The sequence below is a fragment of the Schistocerca americana genome, chromosome 5, assembly GCF_021461395.2.
Source record: "Schistocerca americana isolate TAMUIC-IGC-003095 chromosome 5, iqSchAmer2.1, whole genome shotgun sequence".
Taxonomy (NCBI): domain Eukaryota; kingdom Metazoa; phylum Arthropoda; class Insecta; order Orthoptera; family Acrididae; genus Schistocerca; species Schistocerca americana.
In genome coordinates, this window is record NC_060123.1 from 202,923,614 (window position 1) to 202,940,755 (window position 17,142).

Genomic DNA, 17,142 nt, shown 5'->3' on the forward strand with positions numbered 1-17,142 from the left:
GTTTTGATGACTTGTGAAGACTATGCCTCAGCGCATGGCCGTCATCATCAGAGCAAAGTGGCATTTGGTACATGAAGCCCATTCATGATTCCTTGAAATACAAAATCACAGTTTTTTCCAAGAAAGGGCAGCGCATATATGGATTTCAGTTTTCTTTGGACTGTCATGTAGTGAGACTGGTGAGTTACACGACTTTGTTTTGAAAGACTGAACATCTATGACTTCATAAGAAGGGGTGGTTGTAAAAGCCTTCCTAACTCACAAAGATCTATATATCACAAAATTTTGCCTTTTGTTTCTACACGTACTTTATTGAAAGAGAATCTGAGTACCAATGATATTTATCCCAGTTTCCAAAACACATTAACCCTTTAACTGCTCTGGACATGATAAAGCACGCGCCTTTCTTCCTGTCCCTGTCTGCTTTGAATGTGTTTACGTGCGCCACCAGTTCTTCTACCTGGTACTCTGAACATGTCTACGTTTTTACAATTTTGTAACACACAATTCAGCAAAACATGGGCATATGATTAGTGAAACTGAACAATTCAAATTTCTAGGCATTGAGATAGATAGTAAACTGTCGTGGAAAGCCCATGTTGAGGAGCTTGTTCAAAGACTTACTGCTGCCATTTTTACTATTCGAACAGTATCTGAAGTACGTGATAGTTTGACACAAAAAGTAGTCTACTTTGCTTATTTTCATGGTATTATAATTTAGGGTAACTCTTCCCATTCTCAAAGGATATTTTTGGCTCAGAAATGGGCAGTTTCACACACACACACACACACACACACACACACACACACACACGCGCGTGTGCGCGCGCACACACGCACACACGCTCTTTACAGTGATTTTTTGTTATCAGCTTATTCCAAAGAATTAGCAGCTTTCACAAGCAGAAATCCAATCTGCATTTGGATTGTACTTCCTTGACTCTTGTGCAGAAAGGTGTGCAGTATACTGCTGCAACCATTTTCAATAAGCTACCACAAGAATTCAAAACTCTTAGCAGTAATCCACACACTTTCAAATCGAAACTGAAGAGTTTCCTCATGGGTCACTCCTTCTATTCTGTCAAGGAGTTCCTTGAAAAATTAAGCTGATTCCTATGTTATATTGTTGATTGCGTTTACATAAACCTATTTTTTGGCTTTTTTGGGTTCATAAACATTTTATTTTATCTGTTATTACTTTTATGTTGTAATTTCATATACTGACATGTTCCATGACCTTTGAGATCTGCTCCTCAGTTTGGTCCTACGGAACTAAAAGTGTAAAATAGAAAAGAAAAAATTATCACACCTTTTGGTCTATTTGAACATGTATGAATGCAGTTTGGACTTAAGAATGCCACATAGACATGGCAATGGTTTGTCGACAAGGCTCTATGTGGTCATAACTTCTGTTTTGCATATCTGAACAATAAGTTGGCTTTTTTTACGTCTGCTTCTGAGCACAAAAACCACTTACAGATGATTTTTGGAAGACTTGCTGAATATGGATTGCAAATAAACAAGACAAATACATCCTTTGCGAAGAAGCAGTAGATTTTTTGGGGCACCAGACAACACAAAAGGGAATTATGCCCTTGCAGTCTAAAGACACTCACTGCAGGCAGAACTGCTTCTGTAAACGTGTAAAGAACTTCGCCGGTTCTTGGAAGTGGTCAATTTCTACAGACATCATATACTACAGGCACCTGAAGTACAGGCACCAATCGCAGCAGTGCTTTTGAGCAGCAATTTGCAGGGACAGCGAGCTACTGTGTGGATTTGGGAGTTGTTAGCTGTGTTTCATAAAGATAAATCATCCTTGCAATAAGCAGTACTTTTAGCTTATCCCATACCTTCGGCACCACTAGCAGTAGTTGCTGATGCCAGTCAGGCTGCTATAGACGTGGTGCTGCAGGAGAAGATAGGAGGATCTTGGCAGTTACTTGATTTTTTCTCTCAGAAGTTGTCTGAGGCAGAGACAATATGGAGTGCATACGGCCGGGAACTTATGGCAGTGCACATTCAGGGGCCAATGTAACCATTGGAAAAGTGATTGACAGATACAAGTGTACGGGTTATAATGAGATTGATGCTTATGGGTTAAAACATGCTTACCTCGTCAAATGGCTAAAGTAGGAGACATGTTCATAAACCCATTGGTTCATTTTGGAAGCTGACAGGACATTTTTCACATGCACACATAGACTTGGCAAGGCCACTAATACTGATGCAAGGATTCAGATATATTCTCACAGCTATTGACAGGTCCAATTGGTGGGTCAAGGCTTCTCTTATCATGAACATTATGGCAGAAACAGTTGCAAGAACATTTTTGACTACATGAATATCATGGTTCCGGTGCCCTACAGATGTAATAACAGACCAGGCCTATCAGTTTGAGTCAACACTGTTCAACAAGCGCCGGCTGCTAAGGCCGAGCGGTTCTAGGCGCTTCAGTCCGGAACTGCGTGACTGCTACGGTCGCAGGTTCGAATCCCGCCTCAGGAATGGATGTGTGTGATACCCTTAGGTTAGTTAGGTTTAAGTAGTTCTAAGTTCTAGGGGACTGATGAATTCAGATGTTAAGTCCCATAGCGCTCAGAGCCATTTGAACCATTTTGTTCAACAAGCTGGCCATGCTATGTGCGTTCATTCATCATCACTCCATCAGTTACTATCTGACGTGGTGGAGCACTGGCACAGGGCACTTACATCAGCATTAATGTGTCACAAGTCTTCCTGGTTAACTGCTCTATTGCTGGTGTTATAGCATTCAAATTTGACCCCGGCACGAAAAGTGCAGAAATGGTCTATCCTGAAACCTTAAGACTGTCTTCAGATGTTCTCTCCACACAACATAGAAACCATACAGATGACCCTACTCCTTGGCGCTACAGATGAGGAACTGTATCTTGAGCTTTCGGCCTATGATGGTGTCCTGCCATGCGCAACCGCCTACCTTTGTGCATAAAGACCTGACTCACTACACCCATGTCATGCTCCACTCAGATGGTGTCAGGGTGCCCTTGCAACCACTTTACACATGACTTTATCTAGTTTTAGAAAGAGATGTGTAAACACTGATGCTCTTGATAGCCAAACCAAACAAAGTGTCAGGTGAATGAGGTGCAGTCCTTCACTACTTTACATGTGTTTAAAATGAACAAGCATATGCTTGTCATAAAGGGTGGTATTGCATAGCTTAGCGGATGGTTTGATAATGAGCTTAGGTCTTGAAACTAGTAATGAATAAAGAAAATTAACATTGCAATTTCAACTGTTTTTTTACAATTTATTACATAGTAAGGTAAACAAAGTGTCCATTTAAAGGGTTAAACTGGTATATCTATCACTGTCAGAAGAAGTAGTACAATGAGTCAGAAGAGGCAGTACACCAACAATCCCACAGTCAGCCAATGACTGCAGTCAGACCGTCTACAGCTACATAAGACTTCATGCCACTGGTCTAAACTACTACTTCACTAACAGCAATGATGGAGTCAACTGCCACAGAAATACAGACACCTTCAGGACCTCCTACATCCAATGAATACCAGCGTGCAATGACACCAGAACTTTTGTATACACAGGCAGGTACAACAATTCAACATCAGTACCCCTATAAGAGGGGTCCTGTTCAGTGACATAAACAGAAGAGCAAGTAGTGTGGTAGACTGTCTCTGGACCCAGAATGACTGATGAAAAAGAGAATCTTTGTTGTTGTTTTGTAACCTAGTAATTTTGAGTAATTTCCTTGAAGTTTAGTGTGTGTTAGTTTCTTTGAGGTATAGAAATTTTGGAAGTGTTAAAAATAAAGAAAATAAAATTCGGGAATCTTTTAATCAATGGTGGTGTGTATTACCCACAAGGGTTTTCAAATCTAAGCTTCTGATGTATCTCAAATGGATAGCCTAGAATTAATGTGCATCACCAGGTTTAACTTATGGCAGTAACATATGGAATTTAAATGTGAAAATGATTCAAAAGTTGAGAGAGGCTCAGCAAGCAATAGAGAAATATATATTGGGAACTACTAGGACAGACAGAAAAACATATGAAGTATCAAGACTGGACTAAAGATGTAACTATGTCCACAACAAAAATGAATTGGAAAAGTGGGACAAGTAGCCTGGCAAACAGATGGCAGATGGATGGAGGTACTTCTTTGCTGGATTTGAGGAGATGAGAGAAGACCAAGATTATGAACTAATAGAATCTGGGTAGGCTACATTGTATCAGCAAACATTTAAGAACAACACAGATGCATTAAGGCGAATTCAGTAATGCATGGAAAAGTCTAGAAGCAGCCTTTATTCTGCTGTAGATATTGAAAGGCTAATGATGACAATTATGATGAGCTATAATTTCAGCTTATCTCCGATATTTCAACAAGGTTCTCAGAAACAGTGAATTATAGTCCCATGACTCTAATAGCACTGCTAAATTTTTATGACATTACGTGCCTTGCTGTCTCGCTTGGTCTGGAGTTCTGAGACACCTTTTCACCTACAACATTTTCCATCAGATTATTTACGCTAGTGAGCCAAAACACCATGACCACTGCGGACTCTAAGACTGAGAGCCTAGGTGGTGTTGTGGGCACATAACAGAGAACAGAAGACATACACGCAGCACAGAGACGAATGGGAGACAATCACAGTGATGACATGGGCTGCAAATGTGGCAATGTGCTGACAGAAGTGACTGACAAAAGACAGATTATTATGGCCTGGTGCCAGGGAATGAACATCTCATAAACAGCAAAGATGATTTGCTGTTCATGTGCTACTGTTGTGAGAATCTACAGAAAGTGATTGAAAGATGCAAAAACCACAGATAGGCGATAAGCTATTGTGTGTCCACAACTCATCAAAGAAAGTGAGATAAATCAGGATAGGTAGTGATATGTAAAAATCTGACAACAGAGTACAATACTGCTGCAGGTACAAGTGTCTCAGAGAACACCATTCAGTGCACACTGTCAACCACTGGGTTCCACAGCAGATGTGTTACCCTGTTGATACAATGACATAATGAACTACCATGGCCCTGGGCACGGGTCACTGAGATTGGACTGTGGATCAATGGAAACATGTCACCTGGCTGGATGAATTGCATTTCTTGCTACACCAGGTTACTTAGTAGTCATGTCCAGAAATGCTGTCACTCAGATGAACAGCATCTGGAAACAGACAGTATACTACAGACACTGTCCAGTTGGGTAAGTATTTTGCTATGGAGGTCATTCACCCGGGTTTCTGTGAGACTTGTGGTGGTAACTGAAGGATGGCACCAGCTGCTGGCTACGAGAACATTATTGCATGTCTTCCACAATGGTAATGGCTTGTTGCAGTAGCACAACTATCCTTGTGACAAGGTCTGAATAGTGGTTTGAGGAGTATGATAATGAACTCATGTTTACGTCTTGACCACCAGACTCACCTCATATGAATGCGGTGGACCACATCTGGGACACTACTGGGTGCCAGTTCTGCATGCACAAATCACCAGCCTGTAACTTAGGGGAATTACGTAACCTATGTAAAGTCATCTGGTTCCACATACCTCCAGACACCTACGAAGGACTTGTCGAATCCAAGCCATGCAGAATCACTATTGCAGTGTGTTCCAGAGATCAACTAACATGTTATTAAGTATGCTGTCATAAAGCTTTGCCTCATCAGTGTGTTTTTAATTTTTTGCGTGTATGGCAATTAAGAGATGACAAAAACTTACAGGTATCCATGTATTGTTCCTTGTATCAAACAATCTGATGTCATTAAGTGGTCCATTAGATAGTGAATAGCCTCCAAACATCCACAATGAACCTCTCCTGTCTGCCACTACACTATGGCCAAAGCGTGGAATAGTTTTTCGTAAATGCTCCAAACTATCAGATATTCGATTAGTGTCAAACAGTTGTGTAAACACTAGCTGTGTATTATTTAGCTCCACAGAACAGTCCTCGCCGCCAAAATTTGCACTGCATATACACTGACCGTATGCCTGGAAAACACAAAGAAAAAAATGATATTAATACAAAGAACTTCTCAGAAAGCAACTGTATATAAACATTCTGAAAATGCTACATCTTTGGTGTGTGCACATCTCTTATAACGTCATTAAAAATTCAGTTAATTCATCAATTTTATAGAATGATCTACTTGCTACAGCCTGTCATTTCCACACAGAGCTTCCACAGGAGGCAGACTGAGACAATTCTTTTGGGTACAGAAATTAGCAAATTGTGCATTTTTGTGCACAATCAAGAAATTGATAGAAAATGAATGTAACAGTTTGATGAAAAGGATAGTTGTTGTTCATATAGTGGAGATACTGAGTCATAGAAACACACAACAAAAAGACTGTCGCACAATTCGCTTTCGGCCAACAAGGCCTTTGTCAAAATTAGACACATACACACACACACACACACACACACACACACACACACACACACACACACACACAAAAAATGCAACTCACACACACATCAGCACAGTCTCTGGCAGCTGGAGCCTGGATGCGTGAGTTGTGTGCGTGTGTGTGTGTGTGTGTGTGTGTGTGTGTGTGTGTCTAATTTTGACAAAGGCCTTGTTGGCCGAAAGCTAATTGTGTGACAGTCTTTTTGTAGTAGCTTTCTGCGACTCACCATATGGTGAGTAGCAAATGTCCTTTTCATTATATTGTTACATTCCATCTGGATTTTCCATTCTTTGACAGAAAATGAATGAAAATCTTACTACACGGTAAGTAAACTTAAACCATCATCCTATATTAACTGGTTCTTCCTTGTATGTACGGTAGCTTAATTTCAAATTTACAACTGAAAAATACTTCTCCACTGAATAGTACTTTTAACTTTGTGTTCTGCCTTACAGCAGGACTTGTCAGTAGTATGAGGGTGGTTTGAAAAGTTCTCGGAATTACCAAGAGAGGTCAACGCTAGCGCAATGAGTTGTTCATGTGATATTCATTGGACTGTTAGTGATTTGCGAAGATGGAAAAAAAAAAATCGAGATTTGAGCAGTGATAGAAAGGTATGAAAGCAAAGGACATTCACACCAACTTCCAGAATACACTAGGCGACTCTGCTCCTTCATATTCAACTGTTGCCAAGTGGACAAATGAATTTAAATTTCGTTGGGAGAACTTAGTTGATGATTCGTGCAGTGGTCAGCCAAGATGTGTCACTACCCCACAAATAATTGCAAAAGTGCATAAAATGGTAATGGAGGATCACCGACTGAAAGTGCGTGAAATTGCTCACATTTGCCAGATGTCATCTGAAAGGGTATATCATATTTTAACTGAAGAATTAGGAATGAAAAAATTATCTGCAAGATTGGTGCCACAACTCTTGATGTACGCCCGCACACATGTGCCGTCGCCATGGCAAAATTACACGAACTAAGGTATGAATTGTTGCCCCACCTGCCTCATTTACCTGATACGGCTTGTCACACTTCCATCTCTTCCCAAAACTGAAAATTTTTCTTGACGGACAAAGATTCACTTCAAACAAAGAATTGATAGCCAGAGTTGACAACTATTTTGCAGGGCCTGGAGGAAACTCATTTTCGAGATGGGATCAAAGCACTGGAACATTGTTGGACCAAGTGCATTAATCTACAATGAGACTACATTGAAAAATAAAAAAAGTTCAAGTAATGTAAGTGTTGTGACGCGCAGATCATTTAAAGTGCCACCGCGCAATTACACGCGTCCTCTACATGCGGCGCTGTCTACCAGCCATGCAGCAGCCGCGCCACCTAAGCAGCCAGCCGGCCAGCATCCACTAGACTTGGACTCTGTGCAGATTTGACCGTTACTGTGTACACATGCCTTACGTGGTCGACTCGCTCTGTGACTTACATGTATTGTGTCGTCTTTTGAAATATAAGTGTTCAACTTGACGTTATAGCAATTGGCGATGAGGTAGTGGATTTTTCCTTTTCATCATTGACCCACAAGTTTCCATGGTTACTTTAGAGCAACTATTGCAAGGTCTCATTGAACAGCAAACGCTTCTCATGTCAGTGATTCGCGATTTCGTCGCGGCATCCAATGTGGGGCATTTCCTGTCATTGTCTATACCTCCTTTTCCTCCTTATGACGAGACGGCGGAAGACTGGTCTGATTACGAAAAACGTCTTCGACAGCAATTCTTGGCATTTCATGTCGCGGACGAACAAACATGTAAGTCTCTGTTCCTTTCATGGATTTCACCTCAAATGTATCAATTGTTGTCGCAATTGGCTCCTTTGAAAGATCCTGCGTCTTTGTCTTTTGCTGAAATGTGCTCACTTCTGTCCGTATATTTTCATAAGCAAAAGCATGTGGTAACCTCTCGTGTTGCCTTTTATTGTTGTCAAAAACAACCGAATCAATTCTATTGAGCTTGGGCTGCTGAACTTCACGGCCTCAGTAGAATGTGTCAATTTGTTACTGACGTTCACAAAGAATCCTATGCTGATTCCATGGTACGGGATGCCATTATCCGGTCGACGCCCGACAAAGAAGTGAGGCAACGTGCCCTTCAGTTGGCAAATCCGACTCTCGATGAAGTCCTATCCATAGTGCAGTCTTTTGAAATTTCTCATGCCGCTGGAGCGCAAATAGAGGCGTGGGGTGACGTAGGGGAAATACAACCTCTGTGCGCTGTTGACGACGCGTGTGGCGTGTCCCCACCGGCCGATGTGGCCGCAGTGCGCTCCTGAGCGCAGCCTCGGCCTAACCGTAAACAAACCTCTAAGAACCTGCAGCAAAACCCCGGGCAACTTCCTTCATGTCCGTAGTGTTTTACGAAACATTCACAGGAGGATTGTCCCCAACGTTGTCCCGTGTGTCACAACTGCAAAAAGAAGGGTCATCCGTTTGCAAATCCGACCGCATACATGATGTTCATGAACATGACGCTGATTCTGATTCCGTGTTGTCTGTCAATTGTACTTCTTCCCTTTCAGGGAAGTTACTCCTCACGGTCCAAATACTTGGTCGAGATGTTCGCATGCAGTGGATACTGGTTCTGCCGCCACTGTCATCAATTCTCAGATGTATCTTCAGTTGGGTTCTCCAACCCTATCACCTGTCACTAGGCAATTACAGACGTACAATAAACAGAAGATTTCTCTCTTGGGACAATTTGATGCTGAGGTATCTTACAAATCTGTCGTTCGCACTGTTCCCATATTTGTGGTCGACCATAGTAATGCAGAAAATCTTTTTGGTTTCGATGCCTTTCACATTTTTGGGCTCTCCATAGATGACTCTGTCAATATCGTCTCTGATGCCATTCCTTATGCTCAATTGGATTCCTTGTCGACGACATTTTCGTCCCTTTTTTCTCCTGGGTTAGGCCATGCAAACGATTTTGAAGCTCATGTCACACTCAAACCCACCGCTCGGCCTAAGTTTTGTCGGGCTCGGCCCATTCCTAAGGCCCTTCGTGATCGGGTAAAACAGGAGCTGGATCGTCTCACTGCTTCAGGGGTCTTGCTTCTTGTCACTTCCAGTAAGTGGTCCTCTCCTGTCGTTGTCGTTGCTAAGCCCAATGGTGATATTCGTCTCTGTGGCGATCTCAAAGCCACTGTAAATGCTCAATGCCTCATCGACACTTACCCTATGCCCCGACCTGAAGAACTGTTCACTAAACTTGCTGGAGGCCAGTATTTTTTTAAAATTGACCTGTCAGAAGCTTATCATAAACTTCCTCTTGATGCTGCTTCCCGGCAGTTTCTGGTCCTTAACACGCCTTTCGGCCTCTATCAATATCAATGATTGCCATTGCTAGTGCCACTGCTCTCTTTCAGCGTTTCTTGGAACAATTATTGCTCCCTGTCCCTGGGTGTATCGATTACATGGACGACATTGTTGTCACTGGCTCCATCACTGAAGAACATCTTCAGAATCTCCGCACACTTTTTCATGTCTTACAGACTGACGGTCTTAAGTGTAATCTTCAGAAATCACAATTTTTTCAGGCATCTATCACGTATTTGGGGTTCCAACTCCCTCGGAATGGTATTCGTCTGCTTCAGCAAACTGTCGCCGCAATCAATGCCCTTCCTCGCCCTACATCTGTTAAGGAACTATAGGCCTTCTTGGGGAAAATAGCATACTATCACAGGTTTTTACCGTCTGTGGCTTCGGTGGCTCAGCCGTTGCATCGCCTGTTGCATAAAAACGTGCCTTTTCACTGGTCCAAGTCATGCAATGCGGCTTTCCAGAAATTGAAGACTATGCTGAAACAGGCCCCGTGCCTAGCTACTTATCGACCTGTCCAACATCTTGTTCTTGCCAAGGACGCCTCTCACTATGGGGTTAGTTCAGTCCTTGTGCACAGTTTTTCTGACGGTTCCGATCAACCCATTGCTTACGCCTCCAAAACGCTCATGGATGCCCGACGAAAATATTCTCAAATTGAAAAAGAAGCTTTGGCCATTATTTATGCTCTTCATAAGTTTGGTGTTTTTCTTTATGGATCCAAATTTCATCTTGTTATGGACCATACACTGCTTGTTTCCTTGTTTCATCCATCAACGTCACTTCCTGACAAGGCTGCACACTGCCTCCAGCGTTGTGCTCTTTACTTGTCTCGTTTCAATTATGAGATTGATTTCCGGCTGACGGCTCAACATGTGAATGCTGATGCACTGTCTCACCTTCCCGTGGGTCCTGATCTGGCATTCGATAGGGACGGATTCCCATCACCAGGGACGGGCTGGCAGCTGCTACGGGTTCCGACCCTACCCTCTCCCAGGTTTTACGCTGTATTCAGAAGGGTTGGCCAGATCGTCCGTCCGCTAAGACTTCTGATCCATTGCGGAACTATTATGCTTTGCGCTACCGCCTCACGGCTACGGATGGTGTTATCCTCCTTTCCACCGACAATGCGTCGCTGCGCGTTGTGGTACCTGCGTCTTTGCGTGCTTCGATCTTGCGCCTCCTTCACCAAGGGCACTGGGGTGTCTCTCGCACAAAATCTCTGGCGCGCCGTCATGTGTACTGGCATGGCATTGACTCTGAAATCACTCACATGGTCGCTGCCTGCGGCCCTTGTGCGTCACTGGCCACCGCCCCGAAGTCATCTTTGTCACTGTGGCCTTCGCCTGAGAAGCCCTGGGAGCATATTCATGTTGACTTCGCGGGACCTGACTGAATGACTGGTCTGCACATTTAAGGCTCAGATGAGCAAACTCCTGACTGCTTCTGCTGCTGATGATGTGCTTCTCCAAATTCTGGCTTCTTACCATTTCACCCCCATGGGCGACCACAGCTCTTACATGGCCGACAGCCCCACACGCTGCTTCATCTTCTGCAGCCTTCCACCTCACGGCCGCGCGTGCCTTCACTTGGCCGGTTCACCGCCGGCGACCTTGTATGGGTACGGGGATACGGCAGGCGGCCGTGGTTGACGCCTGTATGAAATCCAGACGAACACAGGTGTTGCAGTGCGTCATTCGGACCAGCTTCAGCCTCGGGTGCAGGCAACGCCTGTTCCGGATGCCGCTACACCACCTTCAGCTCTACCTGACGCTCGGGATCTTGGCATCTCTCATTACTCACAATGCAGCCATCTCACCGTCATCTCGGTGCCAGCACAAGAACGGACGCCACCAGGAGACGTGCCCACGCAGGAACCGGATGACCATCATTTGTCAGAGCAATTCTACTCGCCTCCTTCTCCTACGGACGCCGACACATTGCCCATGTCTCCTGTTATATCAACCAGACTTGCCGCAACGGGCAGATTGGTGCACGGGGCCCCAGCAGATTCGACCCCTACATCTCCTGTCATCTTGACCCGTTATCATCGGGGACACTTCCGTCCATACGGGAAGCCTCCTCCTCGAGACCTCACGGCCAGTCAATCAATGGACGTTAACCATCTACAGGCCACCTCCATCAAGACCAATGCAAAAATTTCAAAGGGGGGAAAAGTGTTGTGACACACCAATCATTCAAAGTGTCGCCACACAATTACGCGCATCCTCTACATGTGGCATTGTCTGCCAGCCATGCAGCAGCCGCGCCACCTAAGCGGCCAGCATTCGCTAGACTTGGACTCAGTGCAGATTTGACCGTTACTGTGTACACATGCCTTACGTGGTCTACTCGCTCTGTGACTTACATGTATTGTGTCGTCTTTTGAAATATAAGTGGTCAACTTGACATTATAGCAGCAAATACTTTTTTCTATTCCATCCCAAGAACTTTTCAAACCACCACCATAACCTATGTGTTTCCACAAATACCTGTTCAAATAATTTCTCAAATCCAAAATTGTGTTACCCTTAGTCTCTGAATTCTTCTCAACATTCCTATGGGCATCTTGATATTGATGGGAATACAGAAGAGATCTGTTGCCTCAAACGTTGTCATCCTCTCCACAGACAGTGGGTCTACGTCTGTTGTGACGAATTGTAGGGATTCTCTGACAGAAGTCGTCCACCAGCTGTCTGACACTTCTATCTACATACCTTACTTTAAGAATCTCTTTCCAGATACTGTATGACCTCCAGTGCCTATTCACATCTCTAGGGAATCACTGCACCTTTCATAAATATCTGTCTCCTTTCTTTTAACAAATCACCCACACATAATCACCTTCTACAAACTCACCAATATTTAATGCTACTTTGAAAAAAAAAAAAAAAAATGTGCAAATAAATTCATGTAAGCTGAGGTATTCTTGTGCCATCTACTAGAGAAATTCTTCCTAACCACTCAATATCCGACATGGAGTGTCATGTTCAGATACTTTTATGACATTTTCATGATAAGGGATGCGATTATGATGTGTTAACCGGTCCTTGGGCCACCTCTAATCAACAATACCTCTGCTATTACAGACTTACTCCTTCACCAATAATAAGCCTGTCACACACAGTATTCCACTTGCTGACCTGAAAAACCTTTTGGTCAAAAATATATCCTGTCTCACTTATCTTACACTCACAATACTCAGCTAGAAGTGCTAACCTGCTACAAAGGAGCATACTCCACATTACATTATACTTCTACAGTCTACAAACTAGAGAAATTCTTCCTAACCACTCAATATCCGACATGGAATAGGAGTAGGTATTAAAATCCATGGAGAAGAAATAAAAACGTTGAGGTTCGCCGATGACATTGTAATTCTATCAGAGACAGCAAAGGACTTGGAAGAGCAGTTGAACGGAATGGACAGTGTCTTGAAAGGAGGGTATAAAATTAACATCAACAAAAGCAAAACGAGGATAATGGAATGTAGTCGAATTAAGTCGGGTGATGCTGAGGAAATTAGATTAGGAAATGACACACTTAAAGTAGTAAAGGAGTTTTGCTATTTGGGGAGCAAAATAACTGATGATGGTCGAAGTAGAGAGGATATAAAATGTAGACTGGCAATGGCAAGGAAAGCGTTTCTTAAGAAGAGAAATTTGTTAACATCGAGTATTGATTTAAGTGTCAGGAAGTCATTTCACAAAGTATTTGTATGGAGTGTAGCCACGTATGGAAGTGAAACGTGAACAATAAATAGCTTAGACAAGAAGAGAATAGAAGCTTTTGAAATGTGGTGCTACAGAAGAATGCTGAAGATTAGAGGGGTTGATCACATAACTAATGAGAAAGTATTGAATAGAATTGGGGAGAATAGGAGTTTGTGGCACAACTTGACTAGAAGAAGGGATCGGTTGGTAGGACATGTTCTGAGACATCGAGGGATCACCAATTTAGTATTGGAGGGCAGCGCGGAGGGTAAAAATCGTAGAGGGAGACCAAGAGATGAATACACTAAACAGATTCAGAAGGATGTAGGTTGCAGTAGGTACTGGGAGATGAAGAAGCTTGCACAGGATAGAGTAGCATGGAGAGCTGCATCAAACCAGTCTCAGGACTGAAGACCACAACAGCAACAACAACAGTCTAGAACAGCTGAATCTCATCCTCTGTCAGCTCCAGTGCTCTTGTCCTGCATAGGGACTATCCTCTCAACCCTCTCCCGTCACACACTCATAAAAAAAAGTGGTATTCCACCAACTGCCCCATGTAAAAATATCTTGGTGCATTTCAGTACCACTCCTACCTAAATCTGTTACAACATGGGACATATGCGTGTGGCAGACTTCTGTTGTAAGACTTCTCCCATTTGTCAACACATATTTTATCCCACCAGTGACAGCATCACGTATGAAAGAAGCCATGTCACAGGTAAATTATGCTGCAACTATTGAATGTCTTTATATGGGTATAACTACACTCATTAGCTATCCTTTATAACTAGATGTTGCCAAAATGTAGGCATGATCGTATTTGACTACATGAAGGCAGAACATGATAGTCAACTTCAACAATTGCTTCACAACTGTATCATCAGGATCCTCAATCCCAAACATAATTTTCTCTGAACTGTGAGGGTAGAAATTGTTCTTTCAACACATCATTTGTACAATGCTGCTGGCTACAATGTCTGCTTGTCCTTGACCCACACTCACCATCAATGTATTTTTATAATCTACGTGGTACATTCCATGAGTACTTTTATACCTAACATTACAAAAGGGATTCTTCTGTTTATCTCTCTATCCAGTACCTTGTTATACTGGTATTATGAGTACAGCAGTTGCAACAGGTAATGTTGTAAAACTGCAATTGCTACTTCCCCTTCAACACCTTTTATACACTCTTGTTTCATCAAGACAAAAAATCTTAAGAAATGAATAGAATATGTACTATGAAAGGTTCAAGTTGTTTCAACTTGAGAAGTAAAACTATGAAAATTATAAATTATTTCCTTAAAATATATATCAATATTTAACAAATAATGTAAATAATTTGGGAGTAATGGACTTCACTCACTGAATAGTTGCAGCATTGAGCTGCTGACAGGGTCACACAAAATAGAGGAGGAAAAAATCCTAGATTTCCAAATCAATTCTTTCTCGAGCAGTGCACACACATGCATGTGTGTGCACACTTATGACCCTGGACTGGTGTTCAGCAGATGGACAGCCGAACTATAATCCCTACTCTACTACTTCTACTACTGCTACCACTACTACACTGTGTACCCAGCCAGCAGCATGTAGGGGCACATCTGTGTGTGTGTGTGTGTGTGTGTGTGTGTGTGTGTGCACATGCTCGAAACAGAATTTATTCCAAAAGCCAGCAAGTTTTCATTCTCTATTGTGTGCCTGTTGACAACATTTCTGTTATTCAATGAGAAGTCTCCTTTACTTCTAAATTATTTGTATAACAATATTTTTTCACTTTTGTATCCCATAGGTGAAAAACAGTTTGATAAAACAAATGAAATTCTTACTTTGTCACAAACACCTTGACTTTTGTTGGCACTACAGTTTCGAGGACACATGACAATTGAACAGTTAGATCCAGTCCAGCCATCTTTACAAACACACTGATCATTATGACAAGTATGGTTTCCACTACAGTCTTTCTCACATGTCATCACTGTGTAACTGGCATTAAATCCCTCTGACAAGTCAGCTTGCTTATAATAAACTGTTAAAATACCTAAAAAAACACAAAGGCATCATGAGTCACAAAAAAATAAAATGATTATGCCATACCAAACTTAAGAAAATTCAAACATGGTGGAAAGGCAAGTTGCTTGTCCAGTATGACACATACAGACTAAACATAAACATTAACTAAGACCACAGAGGCTGTTCAAGAAATATTTCCACAAACTCTAAGTAGCCAATATCTGTTAGAGTTGGTAAATGAAGATTTTACAACAAATACCTGGCTTTGTTTCTGCAAATCTCTTCATGTGAGACTTCAATGCTAAATATGCAGTGCCTGTGTTGTTTAGAAGTATGATGAAATATTCCTCTGGGCATGCATGCATGTCCAAGGGAACAGGCAATGTGGTGACTGCAGCCATAATGAAACACATGAACCACATTCACAGCTGCGAATGTGGACTACAAGCAGCTGTACAATGTAATGACAACAATGAAAATTTGTGCGAGATTGGGACTCGAACCTGGATATCCTGCTTATCATGAGCGATAACGGCCATTTTCCTACATTACATAATTAGAACTGATGGGAGAAAGGATCATCACTAGAGTTGCAAGTATGATATATGAAATCTCAATGTATGCGGCAGGAGCCCAAATACATGATTGATGTCAGTCAGGCTGCCACAAGTACACGAATGAAGCAAGTGCAAAGTACAAGTGAGATCTGTGCATCATGTGTGGAAAAACTGAGTAGTTCTCACATTTCCTATTTAATGATTTCACTAACGCACATATTTGCTAATATTACAGAATCTAATGCAAAGTTAAGTCGACAAATGATGATAAATGTTACACTGACCTGATTTTGCCTCAACAGTTACAGGGTATTCTGTATCTGCTGAGCAAAATACTCCCAGTACATGATTCTGATGGCTGCCTGATGCTGACATGAAATCTGGTAAACCATCATAAACATAAATGCTATTTTCCTGGCAGCTGACATTAATATCATCATGGATTGTAAACTGCACCACACTGGACTGGCTGCAGAACAATATAAAACAAAACAACATTATAATAAAGAGCTGATCAAATCATCTGAAAAAAGAGTTATTTCATTCAAGAAAGACAAACCTTGGATGAGAGGTTACAGACTTGTTCTGAACATCAAATGGGCTTACAATCCACAGGCATTCATGAATTGGTATAGTACGTTGGCGTTGTTCCCATGGAGTTAGTTGTCCAAGACGGCTGCCTAATCCTTGACTTTCTAATCCAGTGAGCATTCCCCGAGATGCACACTCATAATAGCACATGCCTCCATGTCTAATCAGATTACAAAAAGAAAATTGTTTAATGTAACTTACGTACACCATTGCAAAACATTTCAGATGAATGAGGACACAATTGAAATAAAACCACCTTCAACATAAAGAGTAACTGAAAAAGTAAGACAACAATAATTTGCCACAAAAAAGACAACCTTCTTTGAAAAAAATATAAACTCTTTCATCTATTAATTTTGAACCATAAATCTGCATCATTCCCCAGTTTCTACACGAGTTTCTCCAATTTTCAGGTGATGGGTAATTGAATACAAGGTGTTCCAGTAGAAATGGTCAATATTCAGGGATATGACAGAAATGATCATTTGAAGAAAAAAACT

The 17,142-nt window shown here is 42.1% G+C and overlaps 1 protein-coding gene across 1 annotated transcript in view; it reads right to left on the bottom strand.

The window, feature by feature from the left end:
* Positions 1-17,142, bottom strand: part of LOC124615302 (multiple epidermal growth factor-like domains protein 8) — a 368,566-nt gene that overhangs the window by 114,817 nt on the left and 236,607 nt on the right. Inside the window, exons 20-23 of the mRNA XM_047143089.1 lie at positions 16,611-16,802; positions 16,336-16,520; positions 15,311-15,522; positions 5,737-6,006 (exon numbers count right to left, since the gene is read on the bottom strand). Coding sequence (XP_046999045.1) covers positions 5,737-6,006; positions 15,311-15,522; positions 16,336-16,520; positions 16,611-16,802 — 859 coding nt within the window. The remainder of the gene's footprint in view (positions 1-5,736; positions 6,007-15,310; positions 15,523-16,335; positions 16,521-16,610; positions 16,803-17,142) is intronic.